At 43.2% G+C, this 24,317-nt stretch overlaps 1 protein-coding gene and 1 pseudogene across 1 annotated transcript; one reads left to right on the top strand and one right to left on the bottom strand.

Annotated features, from left to right (window-relative positions):
• Positions 1-3,295: 3,295 nt before the first annotated feature.
• Positions 3,296-3,703, top strand: LOC133749382 (large ribosomal subunit protein eL42-like; annotated as a pseudogene).
• Positions 3,704-7,571: 3,868 nt separating this feature from the next.
• Positions 7,572-22,216, bottom strand: COMMD2 (COMM domain containing 2). Its single transcript, XM_062213186.1, has 5 exons — positions 22,077-22,216; positions 21,914-21,991; positions 20,562-20,644; positions 19,843-20,016; positions 7,572-8,117 (listed from the first exon to the last, which is right to left on the bottom strand). The coding sequence occupies exons 1-5, from the start codon at positions 22,141-22,143 to the stop codon at positions 7,920-7,922; spliced, it is 600 nt and encodes a 199-aa protein (XP_062069170.1). The 5' UTR covers positions 22,144-22,216; the 3' UTR covers positions 7,572-7,919.
• Between the last annotated feature and the right edge of the window lie 2,101 nt (positions 22,217-24,317).

Genomic DNA, 24,317 nt, shown 5'->3' with positions numbered 1-24,317 from the left:
GCTCCCGGCTCCTGGGTTCGGATTGGCACAGCTCAAGCCATTGCAGCCATTTGGGGAGTGAACCATCAGATGGAAAACCTCTCTCTCTCTCTCTCTCTCTCTCTCTCTCTCTCTCTCTCCTTCTCTCTGTAACTCTTCCAAATAAATAAATAAACCTTAAAAAAAAAACATGAAATCAAGGAGTCATTAATACTTGGTGATCAAATCATTATAGATTTTAGTGTCATAAAGTATATCATTGTTTTCTCATCTCCGCATTACAGTGTTTTACAAAGCTGAAAAGTCATAGGCTGATTCTGCTTTTATAATTAAAACATTACTTTCTAAGTCTGTAAAGCTCACTGAACTAACCACATCAGTGGTGGGGTTGTGCTCATTGTTTTTGTTCCAAGGAAAGCATTTACAAACTTGAACAGAGCAGTCATGGTGGTTTCAGAAGTGCCCATATTTACGTTAGCTGCAATGTACTGTGATAACCTTTCCACCAAGATATTTTCTACAGTTTGTGAAAGAAAGGAAAAGGCATTAGGGTAACCTATGATTATGGAAACTCTGGAAGTGTAAGCTAGGGAGGGACTTCATCAAATACATATTTAAGTACAGAGAAGAGTAAATTACAGCAGGAGGACTTCACACAGCAGCTGACAGAACTTCCTGAGCACAGGGCTGTGAACAGCTACAAAGAAGGTAGTTATATCCCTGACGGGCTTTCCTTTGGGGATTAAAAACAACACCAATAATTTTGTTTAGCTGTACTATTCTTAAGGGACTAAGCACCTCAATTTTTATTCCAAGCTCTTGCCCCGACAGAGAAGAGTTCAAAGTAGAGGTATACATACAGTGCACAAGTGAGAGCAGAATTTATAAAAGTGAGTGAATATACACTCATGTGTGAGTGTGGACCTTCCACACAGAGAGATACCCATCACGAGTGGGTCACAGAGTTGCCCATGAGACAGTGTAGGAGGAGGCCAAGAAGGACCTGAGAGTAAGGGCCAGAGCCAGAAAGCAAAAGGGGCGTCCCCATGTGTAAGAGTCACTTTCATGGGGTAGCAGGTGGTGCTCTGACTGAGTATACAGTTGGGGTGAAATCTGGGTGGGTACAGGTGAGGCATTCTGGGAGTTTCAAGGTGCCTCCATGTGGAGCTTAACTTCCACATGGCCTTCCTGGCCACGAGGGCATCGCTTCCTCCCTGGTCCCAGTTAGGACACAGTTGCATCGTGGATTGACAGGTAAGTGGGGAGTTACAATTCATGGCTAGAGGCAGAAACTATTAGCAACAACTTGTGGCTCACCTATTCCTTCCCAATCTTCCTGCCTAGTTCCTCCATATCATTATTACCTACAGAAGAGAACCGGCTTCAAGCATGTCTTGAGATTCCCATGGTTTTTTTTTTACTCACCTGGAGGAAAACAGGCAGAAATCAGGAACTCTAGGCATCAAGTTCTCAGCGTGCTTGTCTGAGTCCTTTGGGGAGTGAGTAGTTTTGAATAGGTGAGCTTTTTTTTTTTTAAGATTTATTTTTATTTATTTGAAAGTCAGAGTTACTCAGAGAGAAGAGAGGCAAAGAGAGAGAGAAAGGGATAGAGAGAGTCTTCCATCTGCTGGTTCACTCCCCAATTGGCCACAATGGCTGGAGCTGCGCTGATCCGAAGCCAGGAGACAGGAGCTTCCTCTGGGTCTCCCAAGCAGGTGCAGGGGCCCAAGGACTCAGGCCATCCTCCCTGCTACCCCAGGCCAAAGCAAAGAGCTGGATTGGAAGTGAAGCAGCTGGGTCTCGAACCGGCGCCCATATGGGATGCCGGTGCTTCAGGCCAGGGCATTAACCGACTGCGCCTCAGCAATGGCCTCGAACAGGTGAGCTTTTTGAGAGCCTCGTGTTCATCATTCTAATAATTAAAATTTCTGCGGTGGGGATTTGGCCTACTAGTTGAAACATCAGCTAGGACACTCAGAGATCCGAGTGCCCGGATTGGAGTCTCCAGATTCCAGCTTCCTGCAAATGCACACCCTGGGAAGCAGGAGTGATACCCTGAGAGATTGGATCTCTGCCACCACTGTGGGAGACCTGGATTGAGCTCCTGCTCCACTCACTGAGGCACTATGGCAGTAAATCACTGGACAGGAGCGTTCTCGCTCTCAGATTACAAACACAGTTTTGGGTGAAAATATCATATTAAAATAAAATGTTTTCTTCTAAAGGTTATGAAAGTCAAACTCATTATCGAGATTACAATGAAAAGAAACAACCAGTTAGCATTCTCCTCATTTCTTCTTCTTCTTTTTTTTTTTAAGATTTATTTATTTATTTGAAAGTCAGAGTTACACAGAGAGAGGAGAGGCAGAGAGAGAAAGGTCTTCTGTTTGCTGGTTCACTCCCTAATTGGCCACAACGGCTGGAGCTGTGCCAATCCGAAGGCAGGAGCCAGGAGCCTCCTACAGGTCTCCCACGCGGGTGCAGGGGCTCAAGACTTGGGCCATCTTCTACTGCTTTCCCAGGCCACAGCAGAGAGCTGGATCTCAAGTAGAGCAGCCAGGACTTGAACTGGCGCCCATATGGGATGTCAGCACTGCAAGTAGCGGCTTTATCTGCTACACTACAGCGCTGGCCCCTCTCCCCATTTCTTAAACAGAGTATATTGCACATAATTCAAAGTTATAAAATAGTTGAGCCTTTAGGTGACACAACTATTTCAATAATGGTAAGCATTTGTTGAGTACTTCCTAAAGCTGGACAATCTGCATACACAGTCTCATTTAGTCCTTAAAAGCCAGTGTGGTAGGCGATCACCATTTTAGAGGTGAAGAAAGTAAGGCTCTAGGAGGACCCAGAAGAAGCTGCAGAGCCTAAATCCAAACTCTTTTGTCCAACTTTTTTTTTTTTTTTTTGACAGGCAGAGTGGATAGTGAGAGAGACAGAGAGAAAGGTCTTCCTTCCGTTGGTTCACCCCCAAGTGGCTGCTACAGCGGGCGCACTGCGCCGACCCGAAGCCAGGAGCCAGGTGCTTCCCCCTGGTCTCCCATGCAGGTGCAGGGCCCAAGGACTTGGGCCATCCTCCACTGTACTCCCGGGCCACAGCAGAGAGCTGGACTGGAAGAGCAGCAACCTGGACAGAATCGGCGCCCCAACTGGGACTAAAACCTGGGGTGCTGGCGCCACAGGTGGAGGATTAGCCTAGTGAGCCACAGCATCGGCCCCCAACTACTAATGTTAGCCCTTTACCTTCCTCATTTATATCCTTAAAAGTCATGAACTATTATGAACTTTAAGGACTTGACATATGAATCCTTTACACAAACTCTTTTTTTAAAAAAGATTTATTTGGCTTTCTCTTTCTGTGCCGATAGCGCTTCTGCCAACATGAACGTTCCGAAAACCCGCCAGACCTTCTGTAAGAAGTATGGCAAGCACCAGCCCCATAAGGTGACATATAAGAAGGGCAAAGACTCTGTATGCTCAGGGAAAGCGGCATTATGATGGGAAGCAGAGTGGCTATGCGGGACAGACTAAGCCAATTTTCCGGAAAAAGGCTAAAACTACAAAGATTGTGCTGAGGCTTGAGTGTGTGGAGCCCAAGTGCAGATCCAGGAGAATTCTGGCTATTAAGAGATGTAAACATTTTGAATTGGGAGGAGTTAAGAAGAGAAAGGGGCAAGTGATCCAGTTCTAATCTTCGTTTTCTGTTTTGTTATGAAGACAATAAAATCTAAAGGTTACCACTGTTCACTTCATTTGGTCTTTTGGATGGGAATGAACCAGAGTCATCAATGAAACTCCTCTTGGAAATTAAAAATAAATAAATTTGTTTGAAAAGCAGAATGACAGAGAGAGATTATTGCCCATCCACTTGTTCACTCCCCAAATATCTGCAACAGCCAGGGCTGAGAAAGGCCAGGTTTTTCAAACTTTACTTGATTTTTCAGTTCTCAGAGAAGATACGCTATAATACTCCCCACCCCTTTCTAATTAGCTGCTTTAAATTTGTCCAAGCTTGGAGATAACCAACAACAAACCCAGCTTGTTGAAATTCTGTGAAACATGTGTGGAGACTGCCAATTAGTACATACAGATTTTGTGATACACACATAGGTATATGCTCATTGCTATGCTCTGAAGTGTCAGGTTACTATTCTGACTTTGAGACATAAAGGATATAATGCTTAAGTCTAAGCATGCATTAGCCAGTTTGTGCTCTTTCTACACATTTCTAACTGCTCAACTCACAATAGCTAAGATGTGGAATTAACCTAGGTGTTCATCAATGGATGACTGGGTAAAGAAGACATGGTATATGCACGCTCATATGGGATGCAGGTGTTGCAGGCTGCGGCTTAACCTGCTGTGCCTCCACCTCAGCCCCGAAGAGATTCGTTTTAAAAGGTTTATCACTGAAAAACACTGCACAAGGTGCTTGTGCAGTGAATACCACAGGCAGTGGTGAACAGGTATGAAAATCAAGGGAATTAATCCTTCAGCATAACTCTTAAAGGCATTTTAAAACACTGTCTCCTTATCCTTTTAGTTCTTGAACCTTAACTAGGCATCAAGAAGTTGTGCTGGAAAGGAAAATGTGAGGGAACCATGGCTTTGAGCTTGATCATTATCTGGTAATTCCTTAGTGTTTCTGTCCCACAAAGAACAGATCAAGTTTGTTGTAACTGAACCATACTGCCCCTGGGTTCCTAGCTGGGCTCTTGAATGGCTGTGTCTCGCCAGAAAGCTAATGAAAACAAGCTTTTAATTTTACTTTACTATCGATGTGTTTTCATGAATGAAGCTGAAAGGCTGTCTTATCTTGCATCTGATCCTTTAAAAAAAAAAAAAGAAAAGAAAATGTGGTAAATGTACACAACTGAGTATCAGTCATAAAAAGAATGAAATCCTGATGTTTGCAACACATGCAATGGGGAGATCATTATGCTAAATGAAATAAGCCAGACCCAAAGACAAATACCATGTTTCTCCTACTTGTGGTACTCAACATATACAGTATAAGACTTGTGTGTATGTCCTATCATTTGTTATATAGTTATAAATGTTAGTATGTAAGTGACAATATATTCTTCTTCCTCACATTAAAAATATGGGTGGAGGGAAGAGGATTCTTGGGGTGCTAGCAATGTGCTGTTAATTTGGATGATGGTTATGAGTGTAATCAGAGGACCAGAAACTAATATTTCTATACATTTATGTGCATTTATTGGTAGTACACTATATTTCAACAAAATGTTAAAAGAACCAACATATTCATAATCCAAAGTTTCAGTAAAAATTCAAGTTATTTATAGATGTGAAAGGCATATTACCCAGAGTTAACAAACCTGGGTTATACCGAAGAGTGGAATAATGAGAGTATCTACACAAAATTATGTGTATAAACAAGCTACGGAAATTATCAACTGTGGATTCGGCATGTGGGTTGGGCTACCACTTGGGATGACTACATGCTAAACTGGAGTGCCTGGGATTGAGTCCTGCCTTCACATTTATGATCCAGCTTCCTACTAATATGTACCCTAGGAGACAGCAGATGATGGCTCGACTTTGTGGGTCCTTACCACCCATGTGGCAAACCTGGGTTGAGTTCCTAGTTCCTGGCTGTTGTAGGGGTTTGGGGAGTAAACTAGCAGATGGAAGATCTTTCTTTCTCTGTTGCTCTGCCTTTCAAATGACGAATAAACTTTCAAAAAAAAAAAAAAAGTCTCTCTTACAAACCAGTCATTAAGAAAATATATCAAATATTGCATAAACCACTAAGGTAAGAGAATCCACAAGGACATGGAATGTTTCAACACGAAGAGGCTCATTCAACTGCTTACACCAAAAAGTGAACTCCAGATTCTGAAAGAAGGTAGGGAGACTGCTCCCAGCTCATCCTGGCTCCAAAAGGTGAAGAAGGCAGGCTATCAGAGGAGTAAAGTTCAGATACAGACGACCAGAGGAGTCTGATACAAATTTGAAAAGAAGACTAGCACAGGCATTCTTGTTTTGATTCAGTTAAGAACAGCAGACAAAGAGGTAAAAGAGGTTGCTCTGAGGGGAAACAGGGCTATTATTTCACTCTGGCTGGAGTCAGCCCTGTTTATCTTCTATCAAATGTGGACAAATAAGCCTCACACAGCTATTTTTGTCATATAAGCTTGGCAGGCAGGTTGCTTTTAAACTCAATGGCATATGCTACTATTTCATGCAATACATAAAGTCTCCTTTTGTTTATGAGTTAATAAGTGAAGTTCATTAATCAAATTGTTACCATAATTAAAAATTATTTCTAGCCGGCGCCGTGGCTTAACAGGCTAATCCTCCGCCTTGCGGCGCCGGCACACCGGGTTCTAGTCCCGGTTGGGGCGCCGGATTCTGTCCTGGTTGCCCCTCTTCCAGGCCAGCTCTCTGCTATGGCCCGGGAAGGCAGTGGAGGATGGCCCAAGTGCTTGGGCCCTGCACCCGCATGGGAGACCAGGAGAAGTACCTGGCTCCTGGCTTCGGATCAGCGCAGTGCGCCAGCCACAGCGGCCATTGGAGGGTGAACCAACGGCAAAAAGGAAGACCTTTCTCTCTGTCTCTCTCTCCTCTCTCTCACTATCCACTCAGCCTGTCAAAAAAAAATTTTTTTTTTCTAATTAGTTTGCTACTACCTAACAATACAATTGTTTCCCAATTGCAGACTATATACCTGTAGGAAAGGGGGGGGGGGGGGAGGGTCCGTGTGCCTGCAGGTGACAATGGGTAGCAATTTCAAGTGTGCTTTTCTCTGACTTCTGTCCCCTGCCAGGCTCTCTCTCTTCTCTGGAAAAAGATATGTCAGTCTGACCTGAAAATCTCTAATTCTCAGGAAGCAAAATCTTGATAGAGCCTAGAGTCCAGCTTAAAGTCTGACCATTCTGAAGGACCTCCTAGGTTGTTCCATGGGGATAAGACTCTAAGGTTAAGGCCCTGGACACATAGTTAAGAACGAACTCCCATTTCTGCTCTTCCACCTAATTCTCCCTAACTCCTGTCATCTTGTCTGCACTCTCTTAGGCTGTCCTAATAAATTGGCATGCTTTTCAGGCCAATAGTTTTTGGTTGCCTACTAAAAAAACAAAACATTCAGATTTGTATAGAAGGGACATCTGCCTATAATGTAATAAAACAGCCTTCTCTCCCCCCCCTTATGGTTTATTCAAATAAAATTATAAAAGTGACTGTAATATCTAGGTAATCAACAATCGACTATATTACTCTGCATCCATTATTTATGAATGTAAATGGCAGGGTGTCTTTTAGATCCTTTGGGTATTAATAGTAAAATCAGTTCTTGATAAAATACAATATATGATTATTCAAATGTGACTACTATTTAAGCTAATTAGCCATGACAACTCAAACTTAGGCAACAGGGTAAGACTTATCATTTTCAAATACAAAGAAAAAAATGTACAAACTGCCTATAACAATATGGCATTTAAAAATTATATTTACTTTTAATTATTCTGTGGCTACTAACATCATGAGGTGCTTTCATAAGTAAAAAAACCATTAAACTGTGTAGAAATATTCTGAATATTAATAAACAGTATTGCATTGTGAATTTTATTTTTAAATTCTGATCAATAATGAGGAAAATAAAAAGCAGTCAAAAGAAGTACCAAAAACAGGATACTCATTCATATATACAGAAAATATGAACAATATACATTCATTTCTAGTTGATTCAATCTTATGTACACATTTAAAATACAAAATACATCTTAATCTGTCAAGAAGCTGGCCACATTTAGCACCAGGAAAAGGAACTTTTCAATATTCTGGAATAAGAAGAAATGTCATGGAATCAGATATATCACCAACAATTAAAAAAACAAACTCTGAAAAGCAATTGCTATATATTACCAATTCACAAATGATTCAAAGGGACTAAAACTCTGAAGCTGGCCCTACTTGATGTTGCGGACAACTCTTCTACAGTGGTTTGTCTTCATCTCCTCCAATGCTTGTTCCAGTTGCTGAACCAAATGGAGCAGGGTGGCTGGATCTGTCTGTAGAACCTTGGTGTTATGATCTCCATTCTGATTAAGGTGTAGTTTTATGGTCACTGCTGGTTTGATCTGCTGCCTGAGACTTCTGCTTGCCAGCTTGATTTTAAATGGAGTAAGAGTGGAGCAACTATTTAATAACCACAATGAGTACATTCTGTTTATAATTGCCTTATACATTAACACAAAAATAAAACTTCAGATGATCAGACTTCAAAATGAAAGGTAAACTTAAAAATCTTTGTAAAGGAAAAAAAAAAAAAAAACATGAGAACATATGCAATAAATAGCCTTCAAAGAATACTAAAGGGGTTGGCATTGTGGTGTAGGTGGTTAAGCTACTGCTTGCAATGCCAGCATCCCATATTGTCCTAGCTGCTCCACTTCCAATCCAGCTCCTTACTAATATGTCTGGGAAAGCAGCAGACGATGGCCCAAGTTCTTGGGCCCCTGCATCCACAAGGGAGACTTGGAGGAGGCTCCTTGCTTTGGTGCAGCCCAGTCCCAGCTGTTGTGGCCAGCTGGAGAGTGAACCAGTGGACAGAAGATCTCTCTCTTTGTGTCTCCCTCTCTCTTTATAACTCTGCCTTTCAAATAAATGAATAAATATTTAAAAAAAAAAAAAAACACAGAATACCTAAAAATGGAGACAACAGAAGTGATAAACTAGAAGAAGGTGTACCAGTGCTGTGGCTTAGCAGGTAAAGCCACTGTCTGCAGTGCTGGCATCCCATATGGGCACTGGCTTGAGAGCTGGCTGCTGTACTTCCAAACCAGCTCTCTCCTATGGCTTGGGAAAGCAGCAGAGGGCGGCTCAAGTCCTTGGGCCCCTGCACCTGTGTGAGGGACCTGGAAGAAGCTCCTGGCTCTTGGCTTTGGATCAGCCCAGCTCCAGCTGTTGTGGCGTTTTGGGGAAAGAACCAGAAGATGGAAGATCTCTGGTTCTACCTCTCTGTAACTCTGTCTTTCAAATGAATAAATAAATACTAAAAAACAAACAACAACAACAAAAAACCCTGGAAGATATCCAAAATTTATAATGAATTCTTTTGATTTAATATCAAAGAGAAAAACTCTCAAAACCCAAGAGAAAAATGAACAGATCTCAATCAGCATTTTATAAAAGAACCAAGATACTGATCAAAGACTGAAATTTACTGTCCCAAAATAATCTGTAAACAGGTCAATTCTTTTAGGTGTGCTAAGTCCCCAAACATAAACCAGTTATTTTAAGGTAAAAATATCTCTTTAAGATCATCTCTGTAGTATAGAAAAGTACAGCTAGGGTAGATATGCAAACTATAAATACAATCACAGGAAAAGCTACTTATTCAATTATGTACCATTCATTTTTATTTCCTCTACATCTGCACTAACAGGGACTGAATATACTTAGGTTTGTAATTAAGCTACAATTTTTTTGTTGAAAAACTTAAGTCACTCCATTTACCCTTTAATTTTAAATAATATATCTAAATTAGCAACCTTACAGATAAGTATCTATAACATTCTTTTAGAATTCTAGAAAAGAGATTATAAAACATCCTTAGCAAACAGTCAGTAAAGACAAAATCAGGGGTCTGGTGCCACAGCATAGTAGGTTAAGCCTTTGCCTGTGGCGCTGGCATCCCATATGGGCACCAGTTCCAGTCCTGCTCCACTTCTGATCTAGCTCCCTGCTAATGTGCCTGGGAAGATGGCCTGAGTGCTTGGACCCCTGTACCTGCGTGGGAGACCCAGAGGAAGCTCCTGGCTCCTGATCAGCCCAGATCAGGCTGTTGTGGCCATCTGGGGAGTGAACTGGTGGACGGAAGACCTCTCTTTCAATCTCTCCCTCTCTTTCAATCTTTCCCTCTCTCTATAACTCTGCCTCTCAAATAAATAAAACCTCAAAAAAAAAAATAGACATAATCTGAGCTAATTTTTTCTCATAAAGATGTCTCTCAGACTACAGAATAAAGAACCACAGCTAACAAAGTTCTAGACATGTACTTATTTTTTAATGGAGATGAAATTCTGCCACCTTCCCTGTGAACCCAATAATAATAACAGCAACTTTTAAAAGGGCACCAATTGTGCTGACAATTTATGACATATGGGAAAATATTCCTACAAGAAATTAAAATATGATGATTAATATGTTTCCCATAAGCAACTGCACCATAATTATATGGTAACTGTCCATTCACTACCAGTCTCCAGTTACTCAAAAATGAAAGGCTCTGTATCCTGTTATTAGTTTCCCAGCCATTTAGCTGGTCTCATCTGACATGCCCTCTTCTTGCCACAAACAGAAAATTCTACTACAGCTAAAAACCCTTATAATAATTTCAACTAATGAGCACAGGATCTCAATTAATTTTATGTAGCTTTGTAAGCCCTTAAGTGCATTTCACCCTAAGTGGCAATATTCATTCAGTAAACCCTCAACTCTAAAGCGTAATCAGCCTTATATGAATTCAGCAATTCAAATTCATTTCATTGGGTAAATGAGCTCTCTTAAATTTAATTGTAGAAAATTCAGTTTCTTAATTTGTGACTTTCTTTAAAAAAGATTTATTTATTTATTTGAAAGGCAGAGTTACAGAGAGGTACAGGCAGAGAGAGAGAGAGAGAGAGAGAGAGAGAGAGAGATCTTTCATCTGCTGGTTCACGCCTTAATTAGCCAAAATAGCTGTGGTTGTGTAGATCTGCAGCCAGGAGCCAGGGGCTTCTTCTGGATCTCCCATGCAGATGCAGGGGCCCAAGGACTTGGGTCATCTTCTACTGTTTTCTCAGGCCATAGCATAGAGCTGGATCAGAAGAGGAGCAGCCGGAACTTGAACCGGCGCCCATACAGGATGCCAGCACTGTGGATGGTGGTTTTACCCGCTATGCCACAGTGCCGGCCCCATTTTGTGACTTTTTTTTTTTTTTTTTTTTGACAGGCAGAGTGGACAGAGAGAGAGAGACAGAGAGAAAGGTCTTCCTTTGCTGTTGGTTCACCCTCCAATGGCCGCTGTGGCCGGTGCACTGCGGCCGGCGCACTGCGCTGATCTGAAGCCAGGAGCCAGGTGCTTCTCCTGGTCTCCCATGCGGGTGCAGGGCCCAAGCACTTGGGCCATCCTCCACTGCCTTCCCGTGCCATAGCAGAGAGCTGGCCTGGAAGAGGGGCAACCAGGACAGAATCCGGCGCCCCGACCGGGACTAGAACCCGGTGTGCCGGCACAGCAGGCGGAGGATTAGCCTATTGAGCCGCGGCACCGGCCCCATTTTGTGACTTTATAAAATGTCTTCATAATGGGAAAAAAATAAAGCAAATCAACAAAGCCAAAAGAGAACTATTAAGAATTACTGAACCCCCAAATCAGAGGATACTCCAACACAAAAGACAGGTAATGATCGATGACAAATGACTGCTGAATCACATAAACATGACCATTCCCACATCTTCACCTGGTTATTGTGAAAGGTCCTACCTATAGAGGCTTAACTACAGTGATCTCTTCCCCACAATCCCCACATGCTTGCTGCATATGATGTCCGCATGAGAATGAAGTGTGTCTTGTTCTTTGCTGTATCCATAACACCTGGCAAACATTAGTTGTAAAACAAATGTTTGATAAATAATTTAAGCCTATGCTACCTTTCCCCTCACAACCACCTTTTTTGTTGTTGTTCTTGTCCCTGAAGATTTTATTTATTTATTTGAGAGGTAGAGTTACAGACAGTGAGAAGGAGAGACAGAAGGTCTTCATCCACTGATTCACTCCCCAAACGGCTGCAACACCCAGAGTTGAGCTGATCCAAAGCCAGGAGCCAGGAACTTGTTCTGGGTCTCCCTCATGGGTGCAGGGACCCAAGCACTTGGGCCATTTTCTACTGTTTTTCCCAGGCCACAGCAGAGAGCTGGATTGGAAGAAGAGCAGCCAGGACTAGAACCAGCACCCATGTGGGATTCCAGCACCGCAGATGAAGGATTAACCTACTGTAACACAGTGCCAACCCTTAACAACCACTCTTTAACACTGAACACCTATTATGTGGTAGGTACTGGCTGGAGATGCCATATCTGCCTTCATGGAGCCTATAGTCTAGTTTCTACCCTATCTTGTGTTCATGCCTATTCAAGAACTCATTACACTTGATTATAATCACAAAATTTCAACTTTATTTTTTAAATGATTTATTCATTTGAAAGGCAAAGCAACAGAGAGAGAGGAAGAGACAACAGTGAGATCTTCTATCTGATAGTTTACCCCTCAACTGTCCACAACACTCAGTTCTGGGCAAGGCTGAAGTCAAGAGCTGGAAACTCCATCCTGGTCTCCCACATGTGTGGCAGGGACCCAAACACTTGGCCATCTTCCTCTGCCTATCCAAGCCCATTATCAGGGAGCTGTATCAGAAGTAGAGCAGTGGGACAAAAATTGGTATTCTGATATGGGGTATCAGTGTCACAAGCAATAGCTTAACCTGCTGTGCCACAATACTGGCCTCGTGATTTTTCATCTACTTTCGGGGGTCTCCTTCTGTAAGACTGTGTGGATTTAAAGGCAAGTACTATGTTTTTTTGATTGCTATGTCCATAAGGCCTGGGATACAGCATACATTCAACAAATGGTTTGATAAATGAATAGTAAGGTAGAATCATCAATGGATAAGTGAAACATAAAAATTATCTTTTCTATGGTTATCTGCACATAACCAAGGATGCTCAGTGACAACAGAATACCTTTTCTCTCTAAGCTAGCTATCCTATCCCAAGGGTAAAATCTATACTATGATGGCTATATCTTTCTTTCAACCAAATCCTGAACCCTTTATCTCAACTCTGACACCCCTGAGGATCCCCCCATGTTCAATGTTGCTCTTACTTTCAGTAAGATATTGTGTTGTACTAGAGGTTGTTCTTTCCCCCTAACCATCCTTATTTTAGTGCTAGCTTTCTTTCTATTAAGAGTGAATAACCAACATGATTGAAGTCAGTTGTTGGAGAAATCATTCTCATTTGTACTTGGAACTCATCTTGCACCCAAGTTCTAAGCTCACATCCTCAAATACTATAGAGATTGAAATTTATGCCACCATCACCTTAGATTCATTGCATCTTGAATTGATTAATGCTAAGTGTGAATGTGGCTGCTTGTGTTGCCTGTATTTCTGATTTTTTAAGAGGTGTTGGAAATTATAATTTTGGTGTGGAATTTACCAGTTTTTCTCAAACAATGGAAGGAAAGCAATCAGTTTGTGGATATCTTTTCAAGGCAGAAACTGATGTGCAGATGGCTGGGATGAAGGATAAGGAGAGGACTCAAGAATGAGTCCAAGGCTGGCGCCGCAGCTCAATAGGCTAATCCTCTGCCTAGCGGCGCCGGCACACCGGGTTCTAGTCCCGGTCGGGGCGCCAGTTCTGTCCCGGTTGCTCCTCTTCCAGTCCAGCTCTCTGCTGTGGCCCAGGAGGGCAATGGAGGATGGCCCAAGTGCTTGGGCCCTGCACCCGGATGGGAGACCAAGAGAAGCACCTGGCTCCTGGCTTCGGATCAGCACAGTTCGCCTGCCGAAGCGCGCTGGCCACAGCGGCCATTGGGAGGTGAACCAACGGAAAAGGAAGACCTTTCTCTCTGTCTCTCTCTCACTGTCCACTCTGCCTGTCAAAAAAATAAATAAAAATAAAAAAGAATGAGTCCAAGTGTTTTTTAGCCTGAGTAATTCAAACCACAGGGGAAGATTATGGAAGGAGTTTAGGGAGAGAGATGAGGAGTGTAGGGAGAGAGATGAGGAAGGCAGGCTTCAAGTTTTGATGAACTGTATTTGAATACTTATTAAACACCCAATTGGATATGTTAAATGGGTTTCAACTGGTAACTCTGGAGTTCGGGGCATAGGTCTAGTATAAAGACATAAGTTTGGGAATCCAGAGTCTACAAGGCAGTATCTGAAGCCATCAAGTTGGATGAGATCAGCTAATGAATCAAAGTGGAAAAGGTATGAAGACTGAAAGCTGAACTCTGGGGGGCATTCCAATGTTGAAAGGTCAACAAGGCAAGAGAATCAGCAAAGGATACTGAGAACGACTGGCCTATGAGGCTGGATGAGAACCAGAGAGAATAACTTCCCAGAATGCAACTGAAGAATGCATTTCAAGTAGAAAGGATTAAATGTTAATAAACATGTAATAATTTATAATTTAATAATTTAATAATTAAAATATCAATATTTTAATAAACATAAAATGTTAATAAACAGAATGGAATAAAGACTAAAAAGCAATGACCCCATCAAATTATACTAGTAGACTGGTGATGATGAAGCCTAATCAGAGTTGGTTCGAGAGAGAACACACAGAAAGACAACTCTTTCAAAGAGTTTGGGTGTAAAAGGAAGCAAGCTAGTGGGGTGTAGGTAGAAGGGGCAGACAGAGTCAAGACCAGGTTTCTGAGTACTGAAGGGAACAATTCAGTACAGCAGTAAAAAAGTATGCTGCAGACAAGAAAGGGAAGGATGCTTGAATTATGTCCATATGCGTACAAATGGGGATGGATTTAATTGTACAAGGGAGAGGTTGACTATGGATATGAGAATGGCCGGCACTATGGGCATCCCATATAGTACTGGTTCGTGTCCCAGCTGTTCCACTTCCAATCCAGCTCCCTGCTAACAGCCTGGGAAAAGCAGCAGAGGATGGCCTAAGTGTTTGGGCCCTGCTACCTGCATGGGACACCTGGAAGAAGCTCCTGGCTCATGGCTTTGGCTTGGCCCAGCCTGCTGTTGCTGCCATCTGGAGAGTGAACCAGCAGATGAAAGATCTCTGTCTCCCCCTCTCTGTAAACTCTGAGTTTCAAATACATAAATAAACAAATCTTAAAAAAAAAAAAAAAAAAACCACAACGACATAGAGTAACAAGAGAGAAGGCAGAGCAAGCAGTAACTGATAGAGGCAGGATGGCAGAGGCATGTGAGAATTCTCTTCTGAATTCTTCTCTTTTCTTAACCAATCAGGAGACAAAGTCAATAGCTAAGAATGTGGAGCATGGAGGTGTTGAGGCTTTGAAGAAATAGAAGAAATAAGACACGCAGGGCCCCTGGTTTCCCAGAGTTTACAGTTTACTGTGGAAAACAGGTATGTATGAATGAGATAAATTGCCAAAGAAGAAACACAGATGCCAGCAGGATTTAACTGTGACTAGTGGCACAGGGCATTTCTCTCAGGAGGCATGATTTAAAGGAAAAGTTCAGGGGCTGGCGCTGCAGCATAGTGGGTAAAGCTGCCGCCTGCAGTGCCAACATCCAACATAGGCACCAGTTCAAGTCCTGGCTGCTCTACTTCTGATCCAGCTCTCTGCTATGGTCTGCGAAAGCAATAGAAGATGGCCCAAGTCCTTGGGCCCTGCACCCGTGTGGGAAACCTGGAAGAAGCTCCTGGTTCCTGGCTTCAGACTGGCTCAGCTCCAGCCACTGCAGCCATTTGGGGAATGAACCAGAGGATAGAAGACCTCTCTCTCTCTCTCTCTCTCTCTCTCTGCCTCTCTGTAGCTCTGCCTTTCAAATAAATAAATAAATCTTTAAACATACATAAATAAAGCAAAAGTCAGCAAACATTTTGCTGTAAACAGCCATATAGTAAATATTTTATGCTTTGTAGACCATGCAGTTTCTGGCACAACTACTATTCAACTCTGGAAAACAGCCATAGATAGTATGTCAACAAATGAATGTACCCCAATAAAAATTTATTTACAGAAATAGGTAGCAAGCTAGATTTGGTCCAAGGGCCAGTTGAACCCCAATTTAAACAAATTTAAAAGTAAGTAGTCAAGAAGTAATGGGAGGGCAGAAAAAGTATTTCATATGGAGAGACAAAATGTGTAATGGCCTTAAGTTCTACATACTTCTAATTCCCAACTTCATTCCGGTCTGCTCTTCCTAACTGACTGCTTTAATGTTATTCTTATCTGAGAATCTGCAAGGACTTCCTATAGTCTGCTGTGTCAAATCTATTTTTTTGTTGTTGTTGGTTTTTTTTTTTTTTTTTTTTTTTTTTAAATTTTTGACAGGCAGAGTGGACAGTGAGAGAGAGAGAGAGACAGAGAGAAAGGTCTTCCTTTGCCGTTGGTTCACCCTCCAATGGCCGCCGCGGTAGCGCGCTGGTCAAATCTATTTTAACAATCTTATCTCAATTCAAGTGAAGAAGAATCCACTGAAACAGTGATTCATAAAGTATACTGCATTTTAGAATTACCTGGGTGAAAAGGGAGCTTTTAAAAATCCTGATGCCCAGGCCAAAGCCTTTACCAAAAAATCAGAACCTAGATGGGTAGAACACAGATACCAGAATTTTTTTTAAAGCTCCTTAAGTTATTCCAATATGCAATCTAGTTTCAGAACCAGTGTACTGGCCGGCGCCATGGCTCAACAGGCTAATCCTCCACCTTGCGGCGCCGGCACACCAGGTTCTAGTCCCGGTTGGGGCGCCGGATTCTATCCCGGTTGCCCCTCTTCTAGGCCAGCTCTCTGCTATGGCACGGGAAGGCAGTGGAGGATGGCCCAAGTGCTTGGGCCTTGCACCTGCATGGGAGACCAGGAGAAGCGCCTGGCTCCTGGCTTCGGATCAGCGCAGTGCGCCGGCCACAGCGCGCCGGCCACGGCGGCCATTGGAGGGTGAACCAACGGCAAAAAGGAAGACCTTTCTCTCTGTCTCTCTCTCTCTCTCACTATCCACTCTGCCTGTCAAAACAACAACAACAAAAAGAACCAGTGTACTAAACCACATATTCATAGGCTCATTCCCATGTCCACAAGGCCTTTACAACTTACACTGCCTCCTCTATCAAGAATATATATCCAGACTTTTTATATTCATTCATCCTTCTAAAATGTCACTCTTTTGCTGAAACTTTACTGGATCATGTCAGCACACATAGAATTGTATAAGCTAGGCCGGCGCCGCGGCTCACTAGGCTAATCCTCTGCCTTGCGGCGCTGGCACACCGGGTTCTAGTCCCAGTCGGGGCACTGATCCTGTCCCGGATGCCCTTCTTCCAGGCCAGCACTCTGCTGTGGCCAGGGAGTGCAGTGGAGGATGGCCCAAGTGCTTGGGCCCTGCACCCCATGGGAGACCAGGAGAAGCACCTGGCTCCTGCCATTGGATCAGCGCGGTGCGCCGGCCGCAGCGCGCCAACCGCGGCGGCCATTGGAGGGTGAACCAACGGCCAAGGAAGACCTTTCTCTCTGTCTCTCTCTCACTGTCCACTCTGCCTGTCAAAAAAAAAAAAAAAAAAAAGAATTGTATAAGCTATACATTTTTTTGAAAAACACAGTGGGTACCTTCATTTATACAATTATACATTCCTTTCCCTTCCAGAATTTTATAATTACCCTTAAGTACTAGTTATTTTGAGAAGACGTGGGCCAGCGTTGTAGCAGGTTAAGCTGCCTTCTGCAATGCCTGCATTCCATATGGGTGCTGGTTTGAGTTCTGGGTGCTCCACTTCCAATCCAACTCTCTGCTAATGTGCCTAGGAAAGCAGTGGAGAATGGCCCAAGAATTTGGGCCCCTGGACCCATGTGGCAGATCAAAAGAAGCTTCTGACTCCTGGCTTCAGCCTGGCCCAACCCCCAGCCATTGCAGCTACTTGGGGAGTGAACCAGCAGATGGAAGTCTGTCTGTCTGTCTCTCTCCCTGTAACTCTGCCTTTCGATTGAATATATAAGTAGATAAATCCTAAAAAAATGCAGACATTAAAAAAAAAAAAAAAAAGGGAGAACACCTAGTATCTTTAACCAAATGGCAACATATTTTTCAGCTAAGAACGTGGACCAGTGCTGTGGCACAGCATGTTAAAGCCCCGGCCTGCAGTGCTGACATCCCATATGGGCACCGGTTTGAGTCCCAGCTGCTCTACTTTTGATCCAGCTCTTTGCTATGGCCTGGGAAAGCAGTAGAAGATGGCCCAAGTCCTTGGGTCCCTGCACCCATGTGGGAGACCCGTAAGAAGCCCCAGGCTCCTGGCTTTGGATTGGCACAGCTCCAGCCGTTGCACCCATTTGGGGAGTGAACCGGCAGATGGAAGACTTGTGTGTGTGTGTGTGTGTGTGTGTCTACCTCTGTCTGAAACTCTGTCAAATAAATAACATAAATTTTGAAAAAAAAAAAAAAAAAAAGTATTTCACAATTTTGGTTTTTTTTTTTTTTTTAACTTTTTTTTTTTTTTTAAATTTTTGACAGGCAGAGTGGACAGTGAGAGAGACAGAGAGAAAGGTCTTCCTTTTGCCGTTGGTTCACCCTCCAATGGCCGCCGCGGTAGGCACGCTGTGGCCGGCGCACCGCGCTGATCCGAAGGCAGGAACCAGGTGCTTATCCTGGTCTCCCATGGGATGCAGGGCCAAGCACTTGGGCCATCCTCCACTGCACTCCCTGGCCACAGCAGAGTGCTGGCCTGGAAGAGGGGCAACCGGGACAGGATCGGTGCCCTGACCGGGACTAGAACCCGGTGTGCCGGCGCTGCAAGGCGGAGGATTAGCCTAGTGAGCCGCGGCGCCGGCCATAATTTTGGTTTTTCAAGGTGACTTCTGAAAGAATTTTTATTCATTTAATTTATTTGAAAGGCAGAGGAGAGAGACAGAGAGCATGAGATATCCCTTACTGGCTGATTCACTACCGAAATGCCCACAATAGGTAGGCAGAAGCCAAGAGCCCAAAACTCAGTGTGGGTCTCCTACACGGCTGGCAAGGACCTGCTGCCTCCCAGAATGCATTAGTAGGAAGCTAGATAGAAAGTGGAAGAGCCAGGCCTTAAACTAGTACTCTAATACGGGATGCAGGTGTCCCAAGTGGTAGCTTAACCCACTACGCCAAAATGCCCATGCTTTATACTGTTTTGTCCCAAAGCATTTAGCACAGCTCTAATTTGCAAACAGGTGACCGTCAATAAAACACCTATTAATTCATCGGTTACTACTTAATACAGGGCTACTACCACAATGACCTGAAAACTCCCTTTTGTTCATTTCTACATCTTGAATCTCACAGAAATAATGTGCAAAAACAGATACAAAAGAATATTTACTGAGTCATTCCATAGACAGAAAGTTAAAAAGCAGGCAAAAATAATCTATGTGTTAGCAGTCAGGATGCTGGTTACCTTTGGAAATAAGGCAAAGGGCAGTAAGCGGAAGATGACATGAAAAATGTTTCTGGGACCCTAGTCCTGGTTAATCTGTTAATAATAATCTGTTTCATCAAGTTTTTTACCATGTGATAATTCACTAAGCTGAAAACTGACCCATGAACTCTATACACATTAAACCTAAAGGAAAGTTTTTAAAAAAATCTAAGCATTACCTTAAAAGTCAACCCAATTATCTCCTTTTCTAAAATAACCAGTTTCTTACAAGCTTTGAAAATCAAACTGATTTAAACACATTAAAAATTTAATAGGAATGTGTGTTTGGTGCAGAGCATAAGTCTTTACTTGGGATACCCACATCACATATGGGAGTGCCTAATGTGAGTCTCACTTCTTCTGCTTCCAATCCAGCTTCCTGGTAGGCAGCAGGTACTGGCTCAAGTATTTGATGCCTACTACCATGTGGGAGATTGAGGTGGGAGATCTGAGCTCCTGGCGTTAGCCTGGCCCAGCCCTGGCTTTTGGAGGCATTTAGGCAGTGAACCAAGGTCTCTTTCCCTCCACCTTTCAAATACAATGAAAATAACTTTTAAAAAAGAAAATAAGCTATTTATAAATAGGCTGAAAATAAAGACTAAATAATCAAAGTTCAAACCAGAGCTTTGTTGATGTGATAAGGATTACAATAAGTATGTCACGTTTAGAAAAAGCTGTACCTGTACATCTAGTCGCCATTCAAGGTTATGGTAACTAGGAAGGTCTGGTGCCAATTCACTCAGAATGGTTCTGATCTCTTTTCTGTTGTCCAGATAAAGCTGAAGCAACAATTTGTTCAACTCTTCAGAGAATCCCAAAACAAAAACAGAGTCTTGGAAATCCAGTTCAGAAATCTAAAAGTGAATTCAGTTTAACAGAATGTCAAAATTTATCTTTGGTAAATGCTAAAATACTAAAATACAAATAAAGAATATTATCTCTCCTAATTCATTTGTCTAGTAAAAGTAATGTTCCTTACAACTAAGGACAACCAATGTCCACTATTCCAAAATAATGAGCTATTGATATATAATAATATTTTAAATACAAAGAGGAAATAAGATGCCTAGTTTACCCTCCTATTTTGTATCTATGCAGATATCACTGATATGCAAAGACAAAACAAATGAATCCATACTCCTTCCTCCTAGGATACATACACCATGGCACATGGTTTAACAACATGAAGAAGTAGAGGTCATTCTAATTTATACCAGTAAGAGGTATTCACAGCAGATGATGTTACAGTCGTATTGTTTAGCGATACCTTCACAAATCCATTATAAACCACTGACAACATTATTGCAAAACACAGGTACTGGCCAAGCTCATGATGTAGAGTACACTGGACATTTTGTAAGGATCCAGGCAATATAACTCAGCCCATGGAAGTCCTTACCATGAGCTTTGAACTCTCAGTGAGGAGATAGATTAATCCTTCCACGCCATGCTGGACAGTGTCACTACTCACACTGAGTTTTCCTGAGAAAGAAAAGGAAAACATGCAAGTAAATAATCGTGTGATACTTATCCTTTTATTCAATGATCCTTTTACTCAAACCTGTTTTCTTTTTTAAGATTTTTAATTTATTTATTTGAGAGGTAGAGTTGCAGATAGAGGGAGACACAGAGAGAAAGGTCTTCCATTCGCTGGTTCACTCTTCAAATGGCCACAACAGCGGAGCTGTGCAAATCCAAAGTCAGAAGCCAGGAGCCAGGAGGCTCCTCTGGGTCTCCCACGCCAGTGCAGGGGCCCAAGCACTTGGGCCATCCTCTACTGCTTTCCCAGGCAGAGAGCTGGCTCGGAAGAAGAGTAGATGTGACATGAATTGGTGCCCATATGGGATGCCAGTGCTGCAGGCGGAGGCTTAGCCTGCTACGCCACAGCCCGGCCCCCAATCAAACCCGTTTTTAAAAACAGAAAGTTGGGGCCAGCCTTGTGGTGTAGGTTAGGCCAATGCCTGTGATGTGTCCCCAAGTGCTTGGGCCCCTGCACCCACATGGGAGACCCAGAAGAAACTCCTGGCTCCTGGCTTCAGCCTAGCCAAGCCCTGGCTGTTGCAGCCATTTGGGGAGTAAACCAATGGATGAAAGATTTCTGTCTCTCCTCTTCTCTGAAACTCTGCCTTTCAAATTAAAAAAAAAAAAAAAATCTTAAAGCATAAAAAATAAAAAGATAGTGTCCATTATTCCTTGCTTTCAAACACTACAATGAAAAAATAAGAAGTTGGTCACAGCCTCTTGTTCTTTCTCACTGGACTTCCAAACAGATGTCTTCTATATTTCCCACCAGGTAACCTTAACAAAATGCAGAGCCGCGGAGACTGTTCCAGACACACAGCCCTTCCCCTGAGTGAGCAGTCCCTCACGCCTGGCAGAACTCAAGAGGAATGGAATTAATCCCAGAGAGTGCCCCTCATCCAGTGGGAAAACAGTAATACTTCAGCAAAAGCTTATATCTGAATAGCCTTGCACGTTTGGATATATTCCATAGGCATGGATATGTACAGTATTGATTGAGCATCACCATATTCCCGAAAAGCGCCTGAAAAACCGACTTTAACGGAGCCTTTAAAAAAAAAAAAATCTCACTGCTGCTTACAGAACCGACAGGACTTAATCCCTGACTGATGAGCTCCGCTGGTTTCATTTTACCACAGGGGGAATAAGATCCCGAAGTCGCCATCACCCTTCCTCTTCCGGGCCCGCACTTCCCCTCCCAGCCTGCAGAGGCGCCCCTCCCCTTCTTACTGGCGGCGCCTTCGTAGACCTTAGGGTTCGAGCCTCGCCTCAGGAACTCCACAGCAATCCGCCCAAACTCCGCGACCACTGCAAAAGGAAGTCGGGAGGCCGTGAGCTCCGGGCGCTCCCGTAGGCACCCAGTCCACAAACCACCGCCCCCGCCTCCCCTAACCTGCGCTGTCCACTTGGGGCAGGAACGCTAGGTGCTCCTTATGCTCCTCCGACAAGTCCAGCAGCATCTTCCCAGGGCGGCGGACCTCACCCAGCAGCACAGACCCCGCCCTCCGCACTTCCGGCGCCTGCGTCCAGGAGCGAAGAGGCTCCGGCGCGGGACCGTGCCAAGCTTTGGGTTCCGGCCTACGGCCGTCCTACCCTGAGACACCCGCTGCGCTGCATGCTGGGAGAACGGGGAGGTGCAACGCTTCTTCCATTCCTACGTCGTCCCTTCTGCGTGTGTGAGCGCCTGCGGGGCGCGCGGAGCTAGGGTGTGTAGGAGATGGACGTTGTTTACAATCCGACGAGTCCCCTCGTGGAGCTTGTATTAACAACAGCTAGCACTTGTTAAGCATTGTTAGGACTGTTGGAACATTTATTAATTCTGATAGGTCCACTGTTGTCTCCGTTAATGATAGGGAAACAGAGGCAGACAAGCAACTGAAGCTTTTATAGAGCTATTAGTTGGCACAGAACTTTTGTCTGTGTTATTTATCTAGTTAATATACTCCGTAGCGATGGCTTCATTTTTTACAGAGGAAGAAACAAAACTCCAAAGATAATGTGAGAAAGCCAGTGACAGAGCTGGAAGGAGAGGGTCGGGTTCCTTACCCACTGCTCCAAGCCCAGCCTTCTACCTGCCGGGATGAAAGCTGCAGGTTTGTGACAAGTTTTATAAACAATTATAAATTAGAATTCAAATGCTGACAAAGCTGATGACTGTGACCAATGTTTACGGGATTCAGAGCAATGTATTTTTAAAATATTTTCTTTTTATTTGAAAGGGAGAGAGAGGGAGATCTTTCAGCTGTTGGTTCACTCCCCAAATGCTTGCAACAACAGGGGCTGGGCCAAGACAAAGGCAAAAGAGCTTGGAATTCATTCTAGGACTCCCACATAGGTGGTAGGGACCCACGTGAAATTTGTTTTTGTTTTATTGATATCATTTGTAAAATGGATATTTTAATGGCAACTGCCTATTTAAAAAGATCTGTTTTATTTATTTGAAAGGCAGAGTGACAGAGAGAGAAAGAGGTCTTTCATCCACTGGTTCACTCCCCAAATGGCTGCAACCATGGGATGAAAGCCAGGAGCTAGGGACTCCATCGTGGCTTCCCACATGGGTGGCAGAGGCCCAAGCACTTGGGCCATTTTCTGCTGCTTTCCCATATAGCAGGGAGTTGGATTAGAAACGCAGCAGCTGGGACTGGAACTGGCAGTGCAATATGGGATGCTGGTGTTGGGGCTTAACCCACTGTATCACAATGCTGGCCCTAACAACTACCTTTCTGAGCCATATCAGGGCTACTGTGCTGATCAAATGAACTAATAATTCACATCAAGATGCTGATTTTGATGATTAAATGAAACAGTAAATTAGTATAAAGTGATTGAAGGATATGTAAAGTGAAGTGATTATGTTTTATAGAAGCAACTTTTTATTATGTACGTAAATGAGAATTCCATGGGCATGTTTATCTAAAAATCCACTCATTTAATTCAATAACTATTAAGGAATCTCAAATACTCGAGTGTATGCTTATACCTTGGCAATTTGGAGATGAATAAAATGGTGTCCTTGCATTCTAAGAGAAGGCAGTGAAGTGAAGGAGACAATGAAGCAATTTCAATACAGTGTGGTGACTGGTCATACTTGAGGAATATACAAAACAACGTGGAAGCATGGAGAAGGTGGCCACTCATTCTAATTTCATTATGGTTCAGATTCCAAATGAATGTCCCAGGATATCCTGTGCATGTCGATAATGCCTTACAGTTATATAACATTATAAAAATATGTGTTCTTAATGGCACTTCATGCTGTCTTACTTCCAGGGCTAACATTAACAAAGAATAAATACTTAGTGGTTTTCACTGATTGTGGTACAGAACATGGCTTCATATCAGTTGTCTTCCTCACACTTTGTCCTCATTTGTCTATCCTCCTCCAACTCATTTATCTTCTTCTTTTAGATTTCCCATATTCCTTTATTCTTAGACATCAACAGCCCCAGAATCTTTGCACAAGGTATTTCTTTGGCTCTGTGTCTCAATGATACATAAAATTTTACCACCTGCTGCAAGGAATTGTGGTTCAGTTTAGTCCACTGTCAAGGGATAATAGCATGATGAGATGCCTCACTTGCAGGAACCACTCTCCTCTGAGTCTGAGGATTGCATCAAATGCAGCAATTAACTC

This window comes from Lepus europaeus, chromosome 2, assembly GCF_033115175.1.
Source record: "Lepus europaeus isolate LE1 chromosome 2, mLepTim1.pri, whole genome shotgun sequence".
Classification (NCBI taxonomy): Eukaryota; Metazoa; Chordata; class Mammalia; order Lagomorpha; family Leporidae; genus Lepus; species Lepus europaeus.
Note: the sequence above shows the minus strand (reverse complement) of the source record. Positions and strands in the feature narration are given on the sequence as shown.